Raw genomic sequence first — 27,241 nt, 5'->3', positions numbered from 1 at the left:
AAAAAAATGATTACAATGGTCAAATATCTACTTTTCCTCATTATGTTGATTGCAAAGCTTTCTGTTCTAGGATCTTGACTGCTTTTGATCCCTTATTCCAGATTTATTTCCTAAATATTTATTTCTCTGTCCATGTAACTTTGAATTCCAGTTTCCCTGTGCTAGTCAGTTTCAAGTATGCTTTAAAAAAATGATTACAATGGTCAAATATCTACTTTTCCTCATTATGTTGATTGCAAAGCTTTCTGTTCTAGGATCTTGACTGCTTTTGATCCCTTATTCCAGATTTATTTCCTAAATATTTATTTCTCTGTCCATGTAACTTTGAATTCCAGTTTCCCTGTGCTAGTCGGTTTCAAGTATGCTTTAAAAAAAAACTACAATGGTTAAATGTCTACCTTTGCTCACTACGTTGATTGCAAAGCTTTCTCTTCCAAAATCCTGACCCTTTTTGACCCATTATTTCAGATTCATTCTCCTAAATATTTCTCTGTCCATGTAACTTTGAATTCCAGTTTCCCTGTGCTAGTCAGTTTCATGGTGCTGATTACAAAAGTTTCTCTTCTACGATCTTGACTATTTTTGACCCCTTCTTTCAGTTTTATTTCCTAAATATTCCTCTGTCTGTTTAACTTTAAATTCCAGTTTCCCTGTGCAAGTCAGTTTCAAGCGTGCCTTTTTCAAAATAATAATCACAATAGCCAAAGATCTACCTTCCCTCATTGTGTTGTTTATTACTGGGATAGATTTTTGAAATAGGAGTTTCCTTGTGGGTCATTCTCCTATATCTCCGTCGTCTCTAATTCTTTGGACTGCGAATTTTTCTTTTCTTGCTTCAACGTTTGGCTGTTTTGAGAAGCAGGTGCTTTTGCGTTCTTCACATTCACTTCTCTGCTTATTTCAATTTTTTTAAAAAGAAGGTTTATGCTGCTAATTTTTTAGACAGGTTAGAAATCTAACAAAGGTTAGATTTGTAGAATGTTCTTTCACCGCCAACTCAGAAAGCTCAAACCACTGATTCAGTTCTACGGAGGAATTATTGAGTCTGTCATCTGCTCCTCTATAACTGTCTGGTTTGGCTCTGCAACCCAACAAGACAGACACGGACGTCAATGGATAATCAGAACTGCAGAAAAAACCATGGCTACCAAGCTGCCTTCCATAGAGGACCTGCACACTGCAGGAGTCAAAAAGAGGGCTGTGAAAATAGCTACAGACCCCTCGCATCCTGGACATAAATTATTTCAACTCCTACCCTCAAAATGACGGTATAGAGCACTGCACACCAAGACAACTAGACACAAGGACAGGTTTTTCCCCGAATGCCATCACTCCGCTAAACAACTAATTCCCACAACACTGTCAATAATTTACTAAGAATGTATTATTATTATTATTATTATTATTATTATTATTATTATTATTATTCTTTTGCTTCCTAGTATCTACCTCTCCCCACTTATGATTATAACCAAGTTGCTTGTATCTTTCAATTTATATTGTCTTTATTTGTTTCCTAGTATGATTTGATACCTTATTAGTAACCTTGACTATCCCTAAGTGTTGTATCTTATGATTCTTGATGAATGCATTCTATTTTAATTTTCTTTATGTGCACTGAGAGCATCTGCACCAAAGACAAATTCCTTGTGTGTCCAATCACACCTGACCAATAAAGAATTCTATTCTATTATATTCTATTCTTCTATTCTACTCCCCATTCTTATTCTTATTCTATTCCCATTCTTATTCTCTTCTCTTCTTCTATTCTATTCCCTATTCTTATTCTTATTCTATTCTGTTCCCTATTCTTATTCTATTCTATTCTATTATTCTATTCTATTCCTATTCTATTCCTTATTCTTATTCTATTCTATTCCTATTCTATTCTATTCCCTATTCTTATTCTTATTCTATTCTACTCTACTCTATTCTACATTCTTCTCTTCTCTTCCCTTCCCTTCCATTTTCTTTTCTTTTCTTTTCTTTTCTTTTCTTTTCTTTTCTATTCTATTCTATTCTATGTGGTACTTATCTTCTTTCTCTGACCACGGAACCCTCCAACTCCTCCGAATCACGTGGGCTTGTGGCTTGGACAGCTGAAACACTTCCCTCGAGCATCGTCTTTCGCTTTCGTTGTGTTATGTGCAACCACAGCGGAGAGGCCATCCGAGGAGAAGGTTATATACACTGCAGCAAAATGTGGCAGGACACACACGGCGCGTCCTTCACCCAGCATGGCTATTCCTTCTTTCTCAACTTTGAGTCCAGATCCCAATCTGAGGATTTTTCAACAATGATGCCGCAGAGATATTTATAACAGAGACTTGCAAACTTCGGAAATCTTCAAATCAAGGCTTAGAATCAGACTCGAGCTGGAAGGGACCTTGGAGGTCTTCTAGTCCAGCCCCCTGCTCAAGCAGGAGATTCTATACTGTTTCAGACAAGTGGCTGTCCAGTCTAAAAATCTCCAGGGATGGAGACCCCACAACTTCTGGTGGCAAGCTGTTCCACTGGTTAATTGTCCTCACTGTTAGGAAGTGTCTCCTTAATTCCAGGTTGCTTCTCTCCTTGAACAGTTTCCATCCATGGTTTCTTATCCTGCCTTCTGGTGCTTTGCAGAATAAGTTGACTGCCTCTTCATACTGGAATACCGCTATTGTGATTGATATCAAGGTCATGGTTAATTGTTCTCACCGTCAGGAAATTTCTCCCAGGTTGGGAAAAACTTTGGAAAAAGTTCAGAGAAGTGCAACTAAGACGATTAAAGGCCGGGAGACTAAAACATAGGAAGAACGGCTGCAGGAATTGGGTTTGGCTAGTCTAAAGAAAAGAGGACTAGAGGTGACATGATCGCAGTTTTCCAATATTGGAAGGGCTGCCACAAAGAAGAGGGAGTCAAATTGTTCTCCAGAGCCCCACAAGGCAGGGGAAGAAGCAATGGTTGGAAACTAATCAAGGCTCCTTACATTTGAGCAACACAAGGATTGCGTGAACAGAAAACCTGATACCCATGAGAGTTTTTTTTGACCAAGTAGGCAAGTGTGACTATTAATCAGCCCCGGCTTCTTTGGAGGAAGAATCTGGCTGGCACGCAAGATGCCATACGGCCGGAGGAGTGTCTTACTTTTCATGAAAAACCTAGGAAACAGCAGGTTCTATATAGGCCTGGAGCCAGATTGTGGTAGGCGTCCTTCAAAGGAGAGAACAAGAGAACCAGATCAAAAGATACGCAGAAATCCGTGGCTGTTTGCTTCCCAACTCTTGTGGTGGAGGCACTGGAGAAGGTCCAATGGATGCCCTCAAAAAGCTGCCACCCACTTCTCAGAAAGGGACTTGGTGGGGTTTGTACCATCCTGCAACTTCATCTCTTTCGGTCACCACGATATGAAGAGATGTTGAGACTCTAGAAAAAGTGCAGAGAAAGGCAGCTGTTCTGACTGAGGCTCCCCCAGAGTATGAAGCAAACTCTTTGTCGTGACAAAAAAACCCTTTTATTAATTGAGTGTGAATTCTGCTCCTTCACCTCCAGCAAAGTCTTTCAAGGGAGGATTTACAGTCACAGACCTTATCTGGCTTGGAGAGCTGCCAGGCTGATATCTGCAAAAGGAGATATCAAGGAGTCTCGGAGAGTCACGAACCAATGAAGCGAACTAATGGCCTCCTGCAAACTCCACTCCCCTTTCGCTCCTCTTTTATTTCCTCTGGGAAGGGCCACTCATCGTCCACCGGTGGCCTTCCTCCTTGCCAACTTTTGCAGAGATCAGCCTGGCAGCTCTCCAAGCCAGATAAAGTCTGTGACCGTAAATCCTCCCTTGAAAGACTTTGCTGGAGGTTGAATGAGCAGAATTCACAGTCAATGAATAAAAGGGGTTTTCTGTTGGGACCAGGAGTTTTGCTTCAGGCTCTTGGGAAACCTCAGTCAAAACACTCATCAAGGAAAGAGCCAACGCAGAATTAAAGAGAATTGCCCTGAATTTATTTATGAAAGGCCTTCCCCCCTCAAGGGAGCTAAACCTCCCCACCTTGGCATGAATGCAGGCATATCAATCCAATAAAACAAACAAACAAACAACAATACTCCTGCATACACAACCACAAACCCTTGTAAGGTTGCTGGTTCATCCCCTTAGTTTTCTTCGTTTGGGGTTTCTAAGAGAGAGCAAAGATTCTGAAATAGAAAATGACGTTTTCTTCGCAGCCGGATGTCGGCTGACTTGCTTTGCCGTGATGGATATTGCTAACCAAAGCCGGGCTCACTTGATCACAGCTTTTTTTATTTTTATTTTTAATCTTATTGATCTGATTCATTTGTGGATTTATAGCTTCCTGGCACGGGAAGCACCGTTCCTGTGGCTCAACGGCCCTAAATGCTGAACCCACACGGGTCAAAATAACAGTAAATTACAAAATAGGGAAATAAAGAAGAGACGGAGAGGAAATAGGATTCTTAAGAGTTTGGAGAAGTTGTCCAGGATGTGGTGGACCGAGTCGCCGTGTGCCTAAATGACACAGAGGAAGGCAGTCCTCGACTTACAACAGTTCACTTAGTGTCCATTTGAAGTCACAACAACACTGAGAAAAGGGACTTACGACCGTTTCCCCCCTCCCCCCACTTACGGCTGGTCATGTGATCAAAATTCAGACACTTGGGAACTGGTTCGTATTTAGGACGGTGGCGTATCTCGGGGGTCACGCGATCCCCTTTTGGCGACCTTTGGATGAACCAGATTCACGTCACGACCTGGTTACTAGCTTATCAACGACAGTGACTCCCTTAACAACCGTGGCAAGAAAGGTTGTAAAATGGGTCAAAGCTCATTTAACCAATGTCTCACTCAGCAACATAAATGCTTGGCTCAATTGTTGAGGACTACCGGTAATATATTGGGAAAAAAGCAGGACTTGGGATCTGGGGAGATGCTCACCAGCTCATTTTGGTGGGGAAAATAGGAGGAGGAAAGACTATCAAGGTTTGATATGTTGTGGCCCACCAATAGCCAGTGGAGCTGGCAGCAGATTCGGAGAGTGGGGAGGTTGGGGAGGAAGATGGGCCAGTCCTGGAGTCTGGGGAAGGCTCTGAGGAGGGCTCTGTGTCGGAGGCAGAGAGGGGGCCGGGGCCATCAGACAGTTATCAGCTGCCTTCGGAGTCGGAGATCAGTGGGGCAGAAGAACAGCTGGAGCCTGTTTCCAATGTGTGCATGCGCAGAGTTGCCAGACGAAGGGGGCAGCTAAAGAACAGGGGTTGAATTGGGAGTAAGGCCACAGGTGGACGATGAATGGCCCTTCCCAGAGGAAATAAAAGAGGAGCAAAAGGGGAGTTTGCAGGAGACAATTCATTCGCTTCATTGGTTCGTGACTCTCTGAGGCTCCTTGCCAAGTTCTGCAGATCTCGGCCAGGCAGCTCTCCAAGCCAGATAAGGTCTGTGACCGTAAATCCTCCCTTGAAAGACTTTGCTGGCTGTGAAGGAGCAGAATTCACAGCCAATTAATAAAAGTGTTTTTTGTCGGGACCAGGAGTTTGCTTCCTGCTCTTGGGAAGCCTCGGTCAGAACAGATACCTTGAATTCTCTATAAAGCAGAGATGGTATTCAGCCTGTTCGGACTGGTTTAGACAAACCAGTAGCGCCGATGATCAGCTGGCCCTGCCCATCCGTTCCCACCCTATACTGTCCTTTATTTTCTGCTTTCTAGCTCATCTCAATTGCACGGCACAGCTGATTTCTCCCCCCCCCCACCTCTTGCTGTTTTACTTACCACTGCTGACTTGAAAGATAAGTAGCTGAGCTTCTAAATGCTCCATTTTCAGCACGCTCTAACCAACTTGGTTGTTAAGCCAGTAGCATCCCACCACTGCTATGAAGCAATAACGGCAGGATAAAAATTTAATTAATCAATAAATCTGGGTGTCCTTGGTTTGAATGGTCTGGAGAAGCTCAGAGCTTGCTCAGGCTTGGAGGGCTGTTATCCAAAAACCACTTCTCACCCAGATCTTCTGGCTGCCTTCCTACTTAGAAGACTCCTTGTCGACGTTCTTGCCATTCTTTGATGTTTTGAAATTCTAATTACAGTGATGAATGCCCTTGGATGCTTGAGGTTGGTTCACTCCTCTTTGACTCTTTGCCAAGGAGGGGATCATCAACCTTCTGAATGCCTAAACTTGCAAAACCGTCCATCCAAGGACAGGAGGCAAATCTAGACAGACGACTAAAAAGCAGAGACATCACCCTGCCAATCAAAAGGGTGTCTAGTCGAGGCTGTGGTTTTCCCAGTTGCAATGGATGGCTGTGAAAGTTGGACCCTAAGGAAGGCTGAGCGCCAAAGGATGGAGGCCTTTGAACTCTGGTGCTGGAGAAGACTCCTGCGAGTCCCTTGGACTGCAAGGCCATCCAACTGGTCAGTCCTAGAGAAGATCAACCCTGACTGCTCTTTAGAAGATCCTGAAGAGGAAACTCAAAGACTTTGGCCACCTAATGAGAAGGATGGACTCCCTGGAGAAGAGCCTCATGCTGGGAAAGATGGAGGGCAGAAGAAGGGGGTGGCAGAGAAGGAGGCGGCTGGAAGTCACGGAAGCAGTGGGCGTGAACTTGAATGGACTCTGGGGGATGGTAGAGGACAGGAAGGCCTGGAGGACATTGTCCATGGGGCTGCGATGGGTTGGACATGACTTTGCAACTAACAACAATGACAGAGCGTCGTGGAGGCCACTTGGAGATCTATCTGTCTCCTTGGGATTCACCTGAAAATGTGTTTGGCTGCAGGATGTTTTTTGTCCCATGTCCCTTCAGTCTTCAAGCTGTTGTGGATGCGTCTGTGTTAAAAGTCCAGTTGCCTCCTGAAAAAGCACCTTTGGGACAACCATGACCTGGAGGACTGAGACCCTCCATAGTCTTCCTCTCGGACAGGACAGATTTAAACTCTCTCTGTTGCCTTCTGGCCCGTACCTTTGAGTGAATCATCGCTCCGAATGCATGCCAAGCGTCCTGCTTAGCTGCGCAAGGAATGCAATCCTCTTGCCTTATATAATTCAGTAGGTGTTGTTTAGCGACGTCCAGGCCTGGGTCCTGGTCTTCACAGTTCAAAGAGTCTTTCGCTGAGCAGGCCCGTGCGTGTTTACTTCAAGGCAAGCCTTGTGCATTCCATGAGAAAATACCACGGCTAGCCAAGGAAACACATAAACGGGCCCTCAAAGAGAGCGATCCGAAGCCGTAACTCAAAACACAAATGGCCGGCTTTCAATGATCAAAGCTAGGACCCATTATGCAAAAAAAACCAACTCTACAGAGAGGTTATAGTGCTGAGAAAATATATTGTGAAGGTTTGTGTGTGTGTGTGGGGGGGGGAAGCACGGCATGCCAGGAAGAGACTCTGTGACAAGGGGCGGGTTTTCCGATCAACTCCACAATTGATAGGGCTTTCGGTGAGGACATGTAGAGGAAAAAGGATGCTGCATTAGGAGGAGACTCTATGGACTTCCGGTCGGCTCCAGAATTGAACGGGGGGCTTCCGGTTAGGACCTTTGTGGCTCTTTGAGTATTTAAGGTTGCTGACCCCTGACTTAGAGAAAGCCAACTTTCTCCAACGTGGCCGCTTCCAGATGTGTCAAGATGACGGTTTTCAGAACTCCAGTTGAGATGCCATCGTGAAGAAAATGGTAGCCGTTTTTATTTATGTATTGCTTTCTTTGTCAAACATGTACAAGATAACAAGTAGAGGGATGAACGTAAACATGAACAAAGGAAGTTAATATAGATAAGTGGGGACCGTAGGACAGGGACGGTAGCCACGCTGGTGCGCTTATGCACGCCCCCCCTTTACCGACCTCTTAGGAATGGGGTGAGGTCCACAGTAGACAGTTTGAGGTTGAAGCTTTGGGGGTTTGAGGACGTAACAATGGAGTCAGGTAGAGCATTCCAGGCGTTGACCACTCTGTGGCGGAAGTCGTATTTTCTGCAATCGACTTTGGAGTGGTTTACTTTGAGTTTGTATCTACTGTTTCCCCGTGTATTATTGAAGTTGAAGCTGAAGTAGTCGTTGATAAGTAGGACGTTGTAGCAGACAATTTATGTACTATGCTTAGATTGAACAGTAGGCAGCATAGTTCCAGTTGTCCAAGCTCAAAATTTCGAGCCTGGTGGCGTAAGGGATCCTATTGTGAGCAGAGGAGTGGAGGATTCGTCTCGTGAAATACCTCTGGATTCGCTCAATCGTATTAATGTCCGATATACAGTGTGGATTCCAGGCAGACGAGCTGTATTCGAGGATTGGTCTGGCAAAGGTTTTGTATGCCCGAGTTTGCAGTACAACGTTACTGGAGAAGAAGCTTCATTCTCCTTCTTCTGCGTGTCCCTTTAAGGTAATGTCTCATCTGAGAATGTTGGACCTGTGAGCTGTTGCTATGAAGACCATCTTTGCATTACAAAGACAGGATGGAGAGTCTTCGTTCCAACCTGCAGATGGGGAAAAAAACACATTGCCTCGAAATAATCAAAGGCACCCGTGACGTCAGGGGTTTTGCACACTCCGTTGTTTGCACACTGTTCCTGGTGACGTCGGTGGCAAACTCTGCCAGCCACAACTTATCCTCTCTCTCTCTCTCTCCTCACCTGCTTAAGGTGGAGAACGCGACTGTTTGTGTTTGATACCACATGTGTGAAGCAGCCCAGCTTTTTCCTGACCCTCAAGGGAGGAAATTTCTCCTGGGGACGCTTGTGTAACAGGCCGACCTCTATACATGCCGTGACCTGCCTACTGGAAATACATGTTTGCTTATCGGCTTGCTCCATACAATACGTTCCCTCTCCTTTCGTCATGGGCAAATTCGGGGGGAAATTCTACTCGCAAACGAGAAGTTCTACTTTTCTCGGCCCATTTAAGAGTTGGCACCACAAAGAGAATCTTGGAGAGTTTGTTTTTAAGGCCTTCAGCATCAACTTTGCGTTCTTCTTTCCCCTTAAAATGAGATCTCTCTCGGGAGATTCACCAACAAGACAGAAGGGGCGATGGATTTCTCCGTTCCCCAGCAACCTGCTCGGCTTCCGAGAAATGAACAAGGAGCTTGCTTGTTCACTCATTGACGGATTTGATGTATGTTTGTGGCTCCCCAGCTCGGGAACAAGAGATTCCGGCCGGCTAACATTAGGTTAGAAGTGTCAAAACAGAAAAAAAAAAAAAGACGCATCGCGATATGGAACGCAACGGTGGTTGAACGCACGAACACTTCCAATCTGAAAACCACTATAACATGGACTCTGGCCTGATGGAGATGCCACAGGTTTCTAGACCTCATGAAAAGAGGTCAAGGCGATTTGAATGTTGGCATCAGGGATATGCTGGCCCCCCAAGGGAAATGAAAGAGATTGAGACTCTAGAAAGAGTGCAGAGAAGAGCAACCAAGATGATTAGGAGACTGGAGACTAAAACATACGATGAAACGGTTGCAGGAACTGGGCATGGCTAGTCTAGTGAAGAGAAGGACCAGGGGAGACAGGATAGCAGACTTCCAATATTTGAGGGGCTGCCACAGAGAGGAGGAAGGGGGTCAAGCTGTTCTCCAAAGCACCAGACAAGGAATAATGGATGGAAACTGATCAAGGGGAGATTCAACCTGGAAATAAGGAGAAATGTTCTGACAGTGAAAACAACATTATTCTCAACATTAGGAAATGTCTCCTTAGTTCTAAGTTGCCTCTCTCCTCAGTTAGTTTCCATCCATTGCTTCTTTTCCTGCCTTCTGGCACTTGGGAGAATGGATTGACTCCTAATTCCTTGTGGCAGCCTCCCCCAATTAATGCTCAGGTTGGAATGGGATCTGGGAAAGGACATTTCCAGAAGGCAGTTGGTTGCAAAGGAACATCTCAAAACTGAACTGAAATTTCAGAACGTTCTTCCTCATTTGAGGTTGTTGTTAGTTGCGAAATTGTGTCTAACCCATCACGACCCCCTGGACAACGTTCCTCCAGGCCTTCCTGTCCTCTACCATCCTCTGGAGTCCATTTAAGCTCCGGTGACTCCATCCAGCCACCTCCTTCTCTGCTGTCCCCTTCTTCTTCTTTTGCCCTCCATCGTTCCCAGCATGAAGCTCTTCTCCAGGGAGTCCTTCCTTCTCATCAGGTGGCCAAAGTCTTTGAGTTTCCTCTCCAGGATCTGGCCTTCTAAAGAGCAGTCAGGGTTGATCTCCTCTAGGACTGACCGGTTGGATGGCCTTGCAGTCCAAGGGACTCGCAGGCGTCTTCTCCAGCACCAGAGTTCAAAGGCCGCCATTCTCTGGCGCTCAGCCTTCCTTATGGTCCAACCTTCACAGCCATCCATTGCAACTGGGAAAACCACAGCCTTGACTAGACACTTTTGATTGGCAGGGTGATGTCTCTGCTTTTTAGTTGGCTGTCTAGATTTGCCACAGCTTTCCTCCCCAGGAGCAAGCCTCTTTTCATTTCTTGGCTGCTGTCCCCATCTGCGGAGATCTTGGAGCCCAGGAAAACACAATCGGTCGCTACCTCCATTTCTTCCCCATCTATTTGCCAGGAATTGAGAGGGCCGGGTGCCATGATCTTCGTTTTCTTAATGTTGAGTTTCAAGCCAACTTTTGCACTCTCCTCTTTCGCACGCATCAAGAGGCTCTTTAGTTGCTCTTCGCTTTCTGCCATTAGAAAGCTATCCGATTTGATAGCTCCTGCAAATTCTTACATGGGAAGGTCGTTGCCGTTAGGAAAATTCCTGCTCAGGAATCCTTGCGTCACTCCTTCACCTTTCATTGGAGTGTTATTAAAAATAGATTTTCCCCTCTTGCATTGCTCAGAAAGGGAGGCAGAGATACTATCTGTCAACTATTCAGTTGCATAAGCACTGGGCAGCAAAAAATGTCTCTGGAGGAGCAAAGACATTCCAGAAGGCAATGCTGCTATTTATTCTACATGCTAAGGGTGCACTCATCATTTTCAAGTGACTCGCTGCACAATGAATCACGGCGCTTTGTGAAATCCTAAGGTTTGAAAAAAAAAAAAAAAAAGGTTTCCCCAAAGGAGAAACAGATCTTAAATAGGAAGCAACGGAATGAAATCTGTGCGCGTAGAATCTAAGGCATGTTCTCATCCTTTGGTGGGTAGAATGGTGCATTTGGAAATGGGCACGCCGGTTCGGTGGTAGGACTCACTTAAGGTCCTCAGACTTCAGAAGGATCAGAGTAGGAGAAAAGAAAGGAGACTCGGCGTCATCTTTTTTGAAAAAAGTTTTTTTTATTTACCTTCCAAATTCATTCTTAAATAAACATTCTTATAATTGCTGTTTAACACTTGTCAATTCATATCCTTTTTCCGCCTGTATATTTACATTTTCATACTTTCTTATTTCCCCTCCCCCTGATTTAATGAGGTGTCGTCTGAGTTATTTGTTTTGTGCTTTGTTCCTTTCCCTTTCTATTTGTATCTTTTTCCAAGCCAATCGTAAAATCGCCCCCATGTCCTGTAATACACTGATTCCTCGTTGTCCTTTATTCTCAACGTCAGCCTATTCATTTCTGCACAATCTAATATCTTCTTTATTATCTCTCCTTCTGGTGGGATTTTGTCTGCTTTCCAGTTTTGTGCAAATACAATTCTAGCTGCTGATATTATTAGTACAATGAGTCTTCTTTAGTATATTTCTCTGGTAGAATATCCAATAAGAATATCTCTGGCTTAAATTCTATGGGCTGATGTACCATTTTCTCTAACCATGATTGTATTTTAACCCAATAGCTTTTTGCCTCTCTACATGTCCACCACATATGATAATATGTTCCTGGTAGTTGGTGACATTTCCAACATTTAGCTGATTTATCCTTAAACATTTTTGTTAATCTTTCCGGTGTCATATGCCATCTATAAAACATTTTATATATATTCTCTTTGTATGCTGTCCCCATTGTCATTTTTTAGTTCCTTTCCCATAGCAGTTGCCATTTTTCTAGTTCTATTGTATATCCAAAGTTTTTTGCCCATAAGTATAAGTATAATCTTTATTGTCATTGTACTTAAATACAAGGAAAGGAAAGGAAAGGAAAGGAAAGGAAAGGAAAGGAAGGGAAAGAAAGAAAGAAAGAAAGAAAGAAAGAAAGAAAGAAAGAAAGAAAGAAAGAAAGACGACTCAAAAATGCAAAACATATCTTAGATCATCGGTTCCCAGTTTGGATGCTGTCCAGAATTATGACATCTTCAGAATTCTCCGTGATGGTCCTTCAGGTGGTGGAAAAGCTATGTTAGATGTGCAAACAGAAGCTTTGGCTTCTTTCGATCATTGTAATTGAGGATGGGGTCTGAAGACTGGGTGCTGAGGTGGGTTTCTTGCTTCCCAGACTTACTATAGTTTATAGTTTATTTAATTTATAGACCGCCCCCTCTCCCCGTAGGGACTCGGGGCGGTGTACAGACCATTCATAATCAAAACAATAAAAATGACATAAGACATAAGACATGAAACACAAACAACTCATACACACGGTCTGTTATAAAATCCCAAAACCAATTTAAGTATTAAGAACAATTTTAAAACCCGTTAAAACCCCAATATAAAATTTAAAAAGCCATCCAGGAAGGTTTGAATAGATGTTAAATGCAGTTACGATTATGGTTGTAATTAGGCCAGACCTGCTACTCGAAACAGGTGGGTCTTGAGTTTCTTGCGGAAGGAGCGGAGATCAGAGGTGGTCCTAATATCGGGGGGGAGGTCGTTCCAGAGGGTTGGGCCCATCACAGAGAAGGCCCTACTCCTAGGCACCGCCCGCCCGCACTGTTTAGCGGATGGTACCCGGAGGAGGCCCTCTCTGTGAGAGCGGATTGGTCGCAGGGATGTATGGGGTAGAATGCGATCCCGCAAATAACTAGGTCCTGAGCCATGGAGCGCTTTGAAGATGACGATCAACACCTTGAAACGCACCCGAAAGGCCACAGGTAGCCAGTGCAGCTCGCGCAGGAGAGGTGACTTTTCTGCCCCAGAAAATCTTAAGGTCTCTTCTCTCTGAAGACCTTGGAGGCCTTTAAAATATGCTCTTGAATACTATTTCAGTATCCAGTCCAGTTGGCCTGACCTCTTGCCTGTTTGACCGGTTAATCTTCCTTAACCAGTTATTTCCCCCACTTCTCCTTTCTTTTAAAGTTTGTTTTTGCTGCCCGAGGTTAACTGATAACGTTCTTGTGTGTGTGTGTGCTTTGGTTGCGATGTACCAAAAACATTATCACGCTATGCGAAGGAGGCGTGCTTTGTTGACTTGCATCCTAGCACTCTGGACTCTGCTAAGGAAGCGCGTGATGGATTTTGCTGTGGCTGTTCCTCCCCACCCCACAGCAAAACAACAACAATGGAATAGCATAACAGAGCTGGAAGGGACCTTGGAGGTCTTCTAGTCTAGCCCCCTGCTCAAGCAGAACAAAAGCTTATGTGTGTGATTTATTTCCACCCAATGCAGAACTTCTTATCTTTGTGATTGTACGTGCAGTTGCTTGCTTACAAGGCGTGATGAGGGCGTATATATCGGCCAACTGAAGAAGAATGCAAATCCTACCCAACCAAATGGACCTTGGACCAAAGCTGAATGTGCAATAAAGTCCCAGCCCAGCTTGGGTGTCCCCATCAACCTTGGATGGAGAAGCCAAGAAAAAAATCAGATTAGAACCTGGTGGCTTCTGAGTCCTCCTCAAACCACCTTTTTATTCTGACCTAGTCTTCCTGAGAAAGCATAAATCACACTCTTAGTCCCAAAAACCATCTTTTATTTAAACGGCTGTGAATTATGGTCGCTCACAGCCCGTAATGATTCACAAACAGCCTGCGAAGAGTCCGACAGATGTCTGCTCGAGTTGCCGCAGTCTTTCAGGGGAATGTTGATAAACACCCACCTTTATCTCCCTTGAAACGCTGCCAGAGACCTAATTGCCCATTAGTTTCGCAAGGCCAAACGGAGCACAGAGTCAAACGGAGCTTCTCAGAGCTTGAACCGAACAGAATGAACTAATTGCTTCCTGCAAAGACTCATGTCTGTTTGCTCTTCTTTTATGTCTTACGGGAGGGGCCAATCATCTCCAAGCCTTACTCCCAAGTCGCCCCTTTTGTCTTAATTGTTCTTGCCTTCTGGCAGCTTTGCGCATGCGCACACTGGGAACAGGCTCCCGCTGTTCTTCTGCCTCACTGATGTCAGACTCCGGAGGCTCCAGAGGCAGCAAATAACTACCAGATGGCCTTGGCCCCCTCTCTGCCTCCGATGCAGAGCCCTCATCCGACTGGCCCATGTTCCTCCCCAACCTCACTGTCCGACTCTCCTGCCATCTCTGCAGGCTGCCAGTGGGCCACAAGAAGATATTACAAAACTGAGTAAATTTACAAGGAGGGATTTTTAGGGGTGGGGTGGGGTATGCGATTTTCCTAGAACAAGAACTTGCTACAGCTTTTACACGCGACTGTGCCTCTCTCAGATAATTGAAAGAGACATTTCTGGATTCACGAGGCCATTTCAGTGAACTGCCTTCACTTCCCATACACGGCCCTGTTTTTTTTTATTTTATTTTAAGGCAGGCGAGGCTAAAATTAGCAGCTTTCATAATCAATAGTTAATGATTTAAGATGCTTCCTCTGACTCCAGGCACTCGGCTTCTATTTTGGAAGCTAGTTGCCTTGGGTTCTCCTGTATCCTCCCCACGAGCAAAGAATCAGAATAGAGTTGGAAGGGACCTTGGAGGTCTTCTAGTCCAACCGCAACTTTCCAATTTGTGTCGCCATTTCGTTCCCCTGAGAGTGAGTTTCAGTCTTTCAAAAATAAAGTCTCCCCGGGGAGGAGAGTCGACTTGGTTTCAAAAGGAAGTCAAAAGAGCAATCAATCAGAATAGAGTTGGAAGGGACCTTGGAGGTCTTCTAGTCCAACCCCCTGTTCAAGCAGGGGACCCGATACCAATTCAGACAAGTGGCCGTCCAGTCTCTTCTTAAAAACCTCCAGTGATGGAGCATCCACCACTGCTTAATTGTCCTCACTGTTAGGATATTTCTACTTCATTCCAGGTTGCTTCTCTCCTTGATTAGTTTCCATCTATCTAGCCACCTATCTGAAATGGTCTAGGGTCTCCTGCTTGAGCAGGGGGTTGGACTAGAAGACCTCCAAGGTCCCTTCCAGCTCTATTCTGATGAACTCAAAGCTTATCTTGTTTGAGCTGGAGTTTGATCCCAATGCATTTTCTTCCACCCAATTTGGTAGGTAGGTAGGTAGGTAGGTAGGTAGGTAGATATCTACCTACCTGCCTGCCTGCCTGCCTGCCTGTCTCTGTCTCTATGTCTATCTCTTTCTCTATCTCTCTATCTCTATATTTATCTATATCTACGTCTATCTATCTATCTATCTATCTATCTATCTATCTATCTATCTATCGAGAAATAAATAGATGTAGATAGATAGATAGATGGATGGATGGATGAATGGATCGATGGGGAGAGAGAGAGATAATATAGAGATAGATAGATAGAAGATAGATAGATAGATAGATGATAGATAGATAGATAGATAGATAGATGATAGATAGATAGATAGATATAAATGGATAGAGAGATAGGTAGAGATAGATAGATAGATAGATAGATAGAGAGAGAGAGAGAGAGGGATAGATAGATAGATAGATGATAGATAGATGATAGATGATAGATGATAAGGTGATAGATAGATAGATGATAGATAGATAGATAGATAGATAGATAGATAGATAGATGGTAAATGATAGATAGATAGATAGATAGATGATAGATAGATAGATAGATAGATAGATAGATAGATAGATAGATAGATAGATGATAGATAGATAGATGATAGATAGATAGATAGATAGATAGATAGATAGATAGATAGATAGATAGATAGATAGATAGATATAGATGGATAGATAGATAACCTTACATGATATGCAGTGTGAGTTATTCTTTCCCATGGTTGCTGGATTAATGGCCTCTCATCAAAAGAACAAGGGGAGGGGAGGCAGAGATGAGGAGGGTCTTACCCTCCCAGATGTCAACATTTCATATCTCAGCTACTCCTAAGGGAAATCTGCAGGTGAAGGCATTCAATGCGTGGGGGGGGGGGGAAAACCCCACCCCAAAACATCTTACATCAAAACTACTGAGTAGAACCATCCTCTATAAATAGAAAAAGAAAATGACTCGGGGGGGGGGGGGGGAGACGGGGACAGGAGATATTAGAACAAAGGGGAAAAGTCAGTGGAACTAGCCAAGAAGTCTGTCGGCTTTGATTCATTCGGGGGAACTTTTGATCTCCGAAACAGAGCCATACCGTCTTCCCTTTAGCCCTTCGCTGAAAGATTAAACTGAGCACACTTGATAAAAAGATAAACCCAAATGCTGCACCCTTCTCATCTTAAAGAGTTTTGGAAACTCTTTAAGAGTTTCTAGCCAAGGGCAGGAGCTTGACTAGAACCCATAAAGTTCGGGAGTGCCTCATTTTCCCCCTCTCTCGTCACTTTTAATGCTTTTCCAAAGGGAAGTCCTTCTTGGAACTTCTGCCATCTGACAATACGCTCTTTCCACCTGGTTGATGGGGAAAAAAAGAGAGCAAATATATGTATACCTGGATGATAACCTGGCGTTGCTCAGGTATTTATTTATAGGGGGAGGGGAATGTCCGGACAAAATGTAATTTCTAATGTTGGAATTTCCCCCTTGCCAGAGGGAGCCCCCTTGTGGGGTACTGTGAAGCCATTATCGTGGCAACTCCGCTGCGCTGCACAGTAGAAGCCATTTGAAGACACAACAGGTTGTATCTTAACAGAACACGCACCCCGAGGGGCGTTAGGGGTGTCTTTCCCCCTCCCCTCCCCCCAGTATTTGTTTCCAGAGATCAAGTCATCTCTGTACCATGTTTGGTTGAAATTGCTCGAGGCATTTCAGAGTTATGCTGGAACATACATACACACAGCCCTATATATATATGTATTTGTGTTATAACCCCTGGTATGCCCAAATATGGGAGGAAGCTCACTACTCCCTCTTTCTGTCCTTCGGCTCATTACAGAAAACCATCCAGGCAGGTTCAAATCCCAGTAAGGGTATGGCTAGCTGATGAGAGCTAAATAGCTTGAAATAGATCTATACTAGTCTCCCTTTATTTATTTATCAGCACAAATACAACACACACACACACATAATTGATGATTAAGTACGGTAGACATGTTGTCAAATAGATCTGGAAAACCTCAGGAGCTGAGAATGTCGATCTAGAATGATCCACTCTGTTCCAAAGCAGTGGGCTCCCAACCTCATTCGTTCATTGTAACTCCCAGAATTCCCCAGCACCAGGAAGAAAATGATCATATTTTACCAAAGGCAGGACAAGAAACAACGGATGGAAACTAATCAAGGAGAGAAGCAACCTGGAATTAAGGAGAAACTTCCCGATCGTGAGGACAATTAACCAGTGGAACAGCTTGCCACCAGACGTTGTGGATGCTCCATCACTGGACGTTTTTAAGAAGAGACTAGCCAGTCACTTGTCTGAAACTGTGTAGGGTCTCCTGCTTGAGCAGGGGGTTGGACTAGAAGACCTCCAAGGTCCCTTCCAACTCTGTTATTTTCTTTAAGTAGGAAGTGGACTAGAAGACCTCCAAGGTCCCTTCCAACTCTGTTATTCTGTTTAAGTAGGAAGTGGACTAGAAGACCTCCAAGGTCCCTTCCAACTCTGTTATTCTGTTTAAGTAGGAAGTGGACTAGAAGACCTCCAAGGTCCCTTCCAACTCTGTTATTCTGTTAAGGCTGTCAGTTTATCTTATTGTTTATGAGACCAACATCTTTTTTGAAGGCTGAGTTAGTCACCCCAGGTACTCGCTGTAGAATTGCTTTAATTTTCTGCCACTCAAAGCTCACCGCTTCAAATTAACAACACCGCAAGATGTGTGTATCTCCTTCTTGGGGTGTGTGTTTGGTCTGATCTGAAGTATAGTTTCCTGGGCATTCTCCCCTCCCCTCCGGTCTCTTCACTTCTTCAGCCTTGATTTCCTCGACGTTTAGGATGACGGCTTGACAACCCAACACATTCTGACATTTGTAAATTCCCTTTGGGGGTCTGTCTGATTTGTGGGCTTTCCTCTGCCTCTCGCCCTTTCAACACTTGTCTTTTTCGTGCCAAGGGCAGGGGGAAATGTTCTGACCGAGGCTTCCCAAGAGCACGAAGCAAACTCCTTGTCCCGACAAAAAACACTTTTATTAATTGACTGTGAATTCTGCTCATTCACCTCCAGCAAAGTCTTTCAAGGGAGGATTTACGGTCACAGACCTTCTCTGGCTTGGAGAGCTGCCAGGTCGATATCTGCAGAACTTGGCAAGGGTCACGGAGAGTCACGAACCAATGAAGCGAACTAATGGTCTCCTGCAAACTCCACTCCCCTTTCGCTCCTCTTTTATTTCCTCTGGGAGGGGCCATTCATCCTCCACCTTACTCCCAAGTTGCCTTGTTCTTTCGTTCTTCCCTTCCTCTGGCAACTCTGCGCATGCGCACACTGGGAACAGGCTCCAGCTGTTCTTCTGCCTCACTGATGTCTGACTCCGAAGGCAGCTGATAGCTGTCAGACGGCCTTGGTCCCCTCTCTGTCTCCGACACAGAGCCCTCATCAGAGCCTTCCCCAGATTCCAGGACTGGCCCAGGTTCCTCCCCAACCTCCTCACTGTCCGAATCTGCTGCCAGCTCCACTGGCCACTGGCGGGCCACAACAGGAAAAACCATAATAGTAAAACAAGCTCCTTAGGTTAAAAAAACGAAGCCACAATTGCCGGAAGACAACTGAACCTGTCATGGCTACTTACATCTCAGCAGGACGAAAAGAAAAAAAAAACAGGGAAAGAATGATCTTAAATTTGACAAATGGGATTTGCTGAAGGCTGTGATCCAACATCTGGGGGAAAGAGACAGGATTTCAATTGCCACGCAATGGAGTGAGCTCCTGTGACTTGTCCCAGCTTCTGCCAACCTAGCAGTTCGAAAGCACGTAAAAAATGCAAGTAGAAAAATAGGGACCACCTTTGGTGGGAAGGGAACAGCGTTCCGTGTGCCTTTGACATTGAGTCATGCCGGCCACATGACCACGGAGACGTCTTCAGACGGCGCTGGCTCTTCGGCTTTGAAACGGTGATGAGCACCGCCCTCTAGAGCCGGGAACGACTAACAGATATGTGCAGGGGGAACCTTTATCTTTAAAGCATGGACTTTTTTTATCAAAGGGTTGGCTTGCAAGAGAGGTGTGAGTTTTGGTTCATAAAGGCCTATGTGTCGTTTCAAATTAGGAAGAACCTCGGAGAGGCAAGGGAGGTCCCTCGCTCTTGTCTTTTAGTATTAGTAGACCAGATACTGATGTTGTGGGTCTAATTAAAATGTGGATGCCCATCAAAAGTCTGTGGCTTTCCAAAGGTTTGTGTGAATCAGCGAGCGCTGCGTTTGTGCAGAGAGGGCATCAAAGAATATTTTTTTGGCATCATGCGATGAGCCAAACTTGCATAACTAGCTTTTCCTGTCCCGGGGTTTGCTTAGGGATTTAAAAGTGATGAACAAAACAGATTTAAAAGAGACACCGGGGATTAGTTGGCTAGTTAGGTGTGGGGAGGGGAGGAAAGTTATGGGGACGCCTGGCAGTTGGGTTGTGGGAAGATATCATCTGAAAGGATGCAGGAAGCATGTTGTTGAGCAGAAATCTTGAGGGTCATTCCTCTTTCATTCAAGGTCGCTTCAGGTTTCACATCTTCTAGTAGGAAGACCATGGAGATTACAGAGTTGGAAGGGACCTTGTAGGTCATCTAGTCCAACCCCTCCGCCCAAGCAGGCGATCGTACCCCATTTCTTACAAATGGCAGTCCAATCTCTTCTTGAAAGCGTCCAGGGATGAAGCTCCCAAAACTTCTTAATTATAATAATAATAATAATTATTATTATTATTTAATATACATTTATGTCATCTTTGCAACACTTCTACATCTTTTAAATATCCATTATGTTTCTTTTATCTATACATATATACCTTATACATCTCTATCTATCATCTATCTATCTATCTATCATCTATCTATCTATCTATCTATCTATCTATCTATCTATCTATCTATCATCTATCTATCTATCTATCTATCATCTATCTACAGTATCTATCTATCCATCCCTCCCTCCATCCATCCATCCATCCATCCATCCATCCATCCATCCATCCATCCATCCATCCATCCATCCATCCATCCATCCATCTATCTATCTATCTATCTATCTATCTATCTATCTATCTACAGTATCTGCCTGCCTGCCTGCCTGCCTGCCTGCCTGCCTGCCTGCCTGCCTGCCTGCCTGCCTGCCTGCCTATCTATCAATCAATCTATCTATCTATCTATCTATCTATCTATCTATCTATCTATCTATCTATCATCTATCTACAGTATCCATCCCTCCATCCCTCCATCCCTCCATCCCTCCATCCATCCATCCATCCATCCATCCATCCATCCATCCATCCATCCATCTATCTATCTATCTATCTATCTATCTACAGTATCTGTCTGTCTGTCTGTCTGTCTGTCTGTCTGTCTGTGTCTGTCTGTCTGTCTGTCTGTCTGTCTGTCTGTCTATCTATCTATCTATCTATCTATCTATCTATCTATCTATCTATCTATCTATCTATCTATCTATCTATCTATCTATTTACTTACATATCTTTTATCTCTATTAATTCCATACAATACATCTTTTATATACATTTGATTCTCTTATATTTCTTATTTCGTACTATTTGTTATATACAATCTATCTTATATTTCCCCCTCTTGTTAATTCTATGGTTTTGTATTTATTTTCTGGTCTCTTGATTTTTTTTCCCCTTCCATTTATTGCTTTCCTATTTTTTACCTCTTTCCTCTAGCCACTTGTACCATGTTCCATACTAAGTACTATTCGGAGTCCTCTTTGTCTTTTAGCTCTTTTGTGAGTCTGTCCATTTTGGCGTACTCCAGCACTTTCTTTTAAAATCACATTTTCTTCTGTTGGCGTATATTTGTTTTCCCAGTTCTGTGCGTATGTGATTCTTGCTGCCGTGATTATATGTAGTATTAGGTATTTGATTTTTTTTTCCTTGCAGTTCCCTGTAATTATTCATAATAAGAATATTTCCGGTTTTAATTCTATTGGTTGCGCTCCCACAACTTCTGAAGGCAATTTCTGTTCCATGGGTTGATTGTTCTCAATGTCAGAAAATTCCTCCTTCTAGGTTGCATCTCTCCTGGATCAGTTTCCATCCATTATTCCTTGTCTGGCCTTTGGGTGCTTTGGAGAGTAGCTTGACCCCCTCCTCTCTGTGGCAGCCCCTCAAATATTGGAAGACTGCTATCCTGTCTCCCCTGGTCCTTCTCTTCACTAGACCAGCCATGCCCAGTTCCTGCAACTGTTCATCGTATGTTTTAGCCTCCAGTCCCCTCATCATCTTGGTTGCTCTTCTCTGCACTCTTTCTATATCTTTCTATATCAATAACTTCGGTTATTGATAGGATTAGGATGAAGGTTCTCTGAGCTTGTGGGTTGGTTTCCAAAAAGCTTAGTGCCCCCTCCCCTTTACATAAGTAAGATGTTCTTACTTATAAGGACACCCTTACTTATAAGCTATGTATCTCCTGATTAAGACAAGATGGCATTCTTTGCTGCGTGCCGTCCCCGGAAGGAAGTGATGAGTAAGTTAACAAGATGGTAGCAGTGAGTGAACTCCCATCATTCGAAGAGACTCATCAAGGGCCTTCTCCTGAAGCAAACACAGCCTACTCTTCTCCTTTGGGGTTTGTCAGAAATGGTGTAGGTTCTGCTGCTTGGGTGGGGGTGGTGGGGGTTGGACTAGATGACCTACAAGGTCCCTTCCAACTCTCTCCAACTGTATATCTCCAAACTGCTAGCTCTAACAAGAAACTCTCTTCGTTAAAATTGGCTTCAGTGTTCCAGAGATTAAAAACCACAAATTTGCTTCTCAACCATTGCCCGAGAGTTTTTGTCACTTGACGGGCATCCTATGTGTCATTCTTGGACATTGTTTGCATGTCATTTTTGCTGATCGGGTGCAATGTCGGAAAAACAATGAGGCTTTGAGCTGACGGCGTGGCTCTTTTTGAGTAGGCGTTGGAAGGGATCAACGGATCAACCTATTTTTCTTCTTTTGCCACGGGTTGGGCCTCCAAAGCTGAGTTTTGCTGGCGCTCTTGAATAATGCTGGATCAAACCATTCCTGGCAGTTGGCGGGAGGCATGCATTTGACGTTGTCCACCGGATCAGATAACCCTCTCCAAAGACGGAAAACGTAAGGCACATCCTCTAAACTCCGCCTAATTTCCTTCCAAACAAGCTTTGGAGGCTACCAGTGGTCACAAATGGGTGTGGAGCTTTCTTGGAACTGTTGAAAAATCCAACACAATCTACAACACAGTCCTTTTAGCAATTCCAAGAAGGCTTCACACCCACTTGCACCACTCAGGGGATCCTGAGGACACAGAGAAGCCTCCAAGTGGCCTCAACGACCCTCTAAAAGGATGCAAATGACCAGCTGTCTGCAAGGAGGAGAAATCCTTCCATTCCTCACCGCTATCTAGTCAGAGCTGAAGATGTTTCTTGAATGAGAAGCGAAACGTCTTAAAAAAAAACCCCAGAAAGTCCACCTTGGGGGCAAAGATGATCTTAACTTTAGGCAGAGGTGCTATACCTCAACAGGTGTGGTCTAGTTGTGTTTCTTGGGTTGGATTGGAGTTCAAAGACCTGCTTGGGCACTAAGCTAAGCCTGCTCCACCTCGTAGTATGTTGCAAGAATAAAACTAGGGTTGAGGGTCATTAAGGATCTTCATGCTTTAAGAAGTCAACTCATTAGTTTGATTCAGACCTCCAATTTGGAGATTCGGTTGAACTGGCTCTTAACAGATTAACAGAGTTGGAAGGGACCTTGTAGGTCATCTAGTCCAACCCCCCCCCCCATCCAACCAGGAGACCATATGCCATTTCTGACAGATGGCAGTCCAGTCTCTTCTTGAAAGCCTCCAGGGATGAAACTCCCACAACTACTTCCGAAGGAAACTTTGGGTTGATTGTTCTCACTGTCAGAAAATTCTTCCTTATTTCCAGGTTGAATCTCTCCTTGTTCAGTTTCCATCCGTTATTCCTTGTCTGGCCTTTGGGTGCTTTGGAAAATAGCTTGACCCCCTCCTCTCTGGGACAGCCCCTCAAATATTGGAAGGCTGCTCTCATGTCTCCCCTGGTCCTTCTCTTCTCTAGACTAGCCAGGCCCAGTTCCTGCAACCGTTCGTCGTGTGTTTTAGCCTCCAGTCCCCCTCATCATCCTGGTTGCTCTTCTCTGCACTCTTTCCAGAGTCTCAACCTCTCTTTTATAGTGTGGTGACCAAAACTGGATGCAGTATCTTAGGTGTGGCCTTACTAAGGCTTTGGAGAGTGCTATTAGTACCTCCCTTGATCTCGATGGTATCCCTCTGTGAATGCAACTTAGGATGGCATTGACTTTTTCTCCTACACCCTCCAAATCGATGTACGGGGTAAGGGAGGTTGTCTACGATGACTCAACTGTAGCCCCAAAAAGAAAAGAAAAAGATGAAATATAATTCTCCAGTCATCCCGTAATTAATTTCGGGTTTCTCTTCCCTTTGCTCTTCTTGCAGATGTCTTCTGTAACTGCAGCTCCGTCGGAAGCCCAAGTGTGGGGGAGTGCAACGCCACGGGCCACTGTCACTGCCACCCAGGTTACACGGGGCCCTCGTGTGACAGATGCGAAGAGGGCTACCATCTCGGGCAGCCTGACCCACGCTGCCTTCCTTGCGAGTGTCATCCCGAGGACTCCATCTCCTCGTCCTGCGACCGGTAAGGAGAGCTGCGTCAAACGTCTAGCCCGCCCTTCTTCTTCGTTCCTTCTCTTTTACTGGCCAGGGAATGTTGGGTAATTGTAGCTTGGGAGTGAGGAATGATGGGTCCAGTGGTGGGATTCAAATTTGTTACTATCCGTTCTGTAGGTGTGGCTTGGTGGGCGTGGCTATATGGGCGTGGCGGGGGAAGGATACCGCAACATCCCCAATCCCTCCCCACCCCACTAACATCATCAGTTTGTGGAATGGAGGAGGAGGAGGAGGAGGAGGAGGAGGAGGAGGAGGAGGAGGAGGAGGAGGAGGAGGAGGAGGAGGAGAATGACTGTGGGATCCTTGGTGCTCTCTGAACTGGCTTGTTTTCTTTTCATGACCCAACTAGGTAACACCATCAGTGCTAGAAGGGAGTGGAGTTTGTGGAGGAAGAGGAGGAGGACCGTGGGGTCCTTGGTGCTCTCTGAGCTTGGTTCTTTCCCTGCAGACGTCTCATGACCCAACTCGGTAACACCATCAGTGCTAGAAGGGAGTAGGGTTTATAGAGAGGAGGAGGAGGAAGAAGAGGAGGAGGAAAAGGAGGAGGAGGAGGAAGAGGAGGAGGAGGATGACGACTGTGGGGTCCTTGGTGCTCTCTGAGCTTGGTTCTTTTCCTGCAGACATTTTATTACCCAACTAGGGAACATCATCAGCACTAGAAGACAGTAGGGTTGAGGCGGAGGAGGAGGAGGAGAACTGTAGGGTCCATGGTGCTCTCTCAGCTGAGCTGTTTTCTTGCAGACGTTTCATTACCCAACTAGGTAACCTCACCAGTGTTGGAAAGGAGTGTTTGTGGAGGAAGAGGAGGAGGACTGCGGGGTCCTTGGTACTCTCGGAGCTTGGGGGTTTCCTTGCAGACATTTCACGACCCAGCTAGGCAACACCATCAGTGCTAGAAGGGAGTGGGGTTTCCTCTCTGTTTATATCCTCTGTTGATTTCCTGCCAGCGTGGGGGGTCCCACTGTCTATTCAGGACTCTGTCTTTTAGGGCGATATTTTCCCCTCTCTACTTCCCCAGTCTTGACAATAGGCAACCACGAAAGCAATCGATGGATTTTTTGTTTCCTCCTCCTTTTTCGGGAAAAAACTCCAATCAACCCTCCCTCTCACCGTTTCGGGACTTTTGATCCAGGAAGCCTGATGTGGCCCGCCATGCCTCCAGCCGGGAAAAGACTGTTTGGCAGAGGTCTTCGCGCCGTGCCGTCCAGCCGCGCCGGGCATTTTGACATTTCACCAAAACGCCTCTTCAGAATCCTGAAGAGTCTTTTGGCCCCGGCGAGCGAATTCATGCCACTTGCAAGCCCTCGAGGGAGGAATGCAGCCCGCACAATGCGCCTGGTGTTCGGGGGGCATAGAAAGCACCCCTGTTTTCTGCCCACCACGGAGGGGGGGAGGGTCGCTTCGCTTGCCTGGCGTCATGGAGAGGATGGGGCTTTCCCCCCCCAAAAAAACAAAGTTCTTTATTTATTTATTTCCTCTGGGAGGGGCCATTCCTTGTCCACCTCTGGCCTTACTCCCTGTTCTTTTTTTAACTGTTTAAACTTCTTTTATGAACAAAGTGTTGTCCTGTTTCCCCCCTCCCTTTACATCTTCTATTTTGCATATTACATTTTACATCCTATTTCCATTTCAGCCCTCTTATTTTTATTCCACGTTCTCCCGCTTAATTTACATTTTTTCCATAATATGTAAACAATATCCTTTTGCTTCTCCAAGCTAATCAAATTTAACATACCCTTTCCCTCTACGATCCTGTTTTACTATTCATAATGCGTATCCTCAAGTTTAATTTTATATAGTAAACATTTCATTGAATCAGTTATCCGCAAGTAGCAATTTTAATCTACATCTCACACATTTTATTGAATATATAGACCGTTGGCTACATGTACTAAGTTTCATTCTGTTCTGCTGGTAAATCCTTTTCGTTCTTTCCTCCTTTCAACCATTTTTCTCTTAATCTCTCAGGATCTTCGTTTCTCTCGTATTCTCTTCTCATGGAGAGGATGGTTTGAGAGATGCTGAAGCGAAGAGAGAACTGGGTGGGCGACAGCCCTGTGCGAAAGGCCACTTCCTCCAAACACAGAAGCTGTTATTAAATTCCCGAGTTTCAAATTTGGGGCCGGGCAGAAACCAGACATGATTGAGACATTTTGCCAAGGGGCAATCCTGGCCTCCGACTGCCCTATTTCCTAAAACGTCCAGATTAATTGAGCTGAAAATCAAGCCAGGGTGTGTGTTTTTTCCCCCACCAGGAGGCGAGAGGTCGGTCGAGGAAGACGGAGTATGACTCCCCATGGAGCATCTTGTGCAGGGGTCGTTGAGCCATTTTGTGAGGCTGACGGAAGGCAGGAAGAAGGAGAGAGAGAGATGGAGGGGGAGAGATGAGAGAGAGAAAAAGAAAGAGGAGAGAGGGGGGGAGAGGAAAGAGACAGAGGGAGAGCGAGCAAGGATAGAGAGAGGGAAAGAAAGAGGAGAGAGGGGGAGAGAGAGAGAAGAAAGAGAGAGAGAAGAGAGAGAGGGAGAGAAAGGGGAGGGAGAGAAGAAAGGGAGAGGGGACAGAGGAGAGAGAGAGAAAGAAAGAGGAGAGAGAGGAAAGAGACAGAGGGGGAGAGAGCAAGGAAAGAGAGAGGGAGAGAGAGAGAGGGAGAAAAAGAAAGGAGAGATGGAGCGAAAGAAAGGAGAGAGGGAGATAGAAGAAAGAGAGAGGGAGAGAAAGAAAGAAAAGAGAGAGAAAGAAGAAAGAGAGGGAGAGAGGAGAGAGAGAGAGAGAAGGAAAGAAAGGAGAAGAAGAAAGAGAGAGAGAGGAGAGAGAAAGAAAGAGGAGAGAGAGGAGAGAGAAGAAAGAGACAGAGGGCGAGAGAGCAAGGAAAGAGAGAGGGATAAAAAGAAAGAGGAGAGAGAGAGAGAGAAGAAAGAGAGGGGGGAGAGAGAAAGAAAGAAGAGAGAGGGTGAAAAAGAAAGGAGAAAGAGAGAGAGAGAGAGAGAGAGAGAGAGAGAGAGAGAGGGAGGAGAAGTGTCAGGCAGTAAATCTTGACCGAAATGGATTTTTAAAATCTACCAGGCGTGTAAGGACATTGGTTTCTTTGTCCGAGCCTCGCCAGGCCCAAAGACGGGTCATCACTCTTTGCATGGCCCAAGGGAGCAACAGAAGGAGGGAAAAATTAAAGGACTGATAGAAAACGAATGTATTTTTCTAAGTCTTGCCCGTCTCGGAGCCCCATGATTAATTGACCTTCGTTTACTCAATGAAACCAATTCTTTGGGCTTGTGCACCGCAGGGAGCCATAGCTAAGCACCCAAGCTTGGTTCCCCCCCCCCTCTG

At 45.0% G+C, this 27,241-nt stretch overlaps 2 protein-coding genes across 4 annotated transcripts in view; both read left to right on the top strand.

Moving 5' to 3' along the window:
• MEGF9 (multiple EGF like domains 9) overlaps nt 1–27,241 on the top strand; it is a 43,759-nt gene that overhangs the window by 6,565 nt on the left and 9,953 nt on the right. For all 3 annotated transcript variants that reach the window (XR_014176518.1, XR_014176519.1, XM_081967281.1), the window contains exon 2: nt 23,686–23,884. Coding sequence is in view for 1 of the 3 variants with exons in the window: in XM_081967281.1 (XP_081823407.1) it covers nt 23,686–23,884 (199 nt within the window). In the remaining 2 variants the exon portion in view is untranslated. The remainder of the gene's footprint in view (nt 1–23,685; nt 23,885–27,241) is intronic.
• The window catches only part of COL27A1 (collagen type XXVII alpha 1 chain), a 203,511-nt gene that overhangs the window by 173,474 nt on the left and 2,796 nt on the right, over nt 1–27,241 (top strand). The window lies entirely within an intron of this gene.

Source organism: Natrix helvetica (genome assembly GCF_964273705.1).
Source record: "Natrix helvetica genome assembly, chromosome: 15".
In the NCBI taxonomy this organism is placed as follows: domain Eukaryota; kingdom Metazoa; phylum Chordata; class Lepidosauria; order Squamata; family Natricidae; genus Natrix; species Natrix helvetica.
This window is presented reverse-complemented; position numbering and strand designations above follow the sequence as displayed.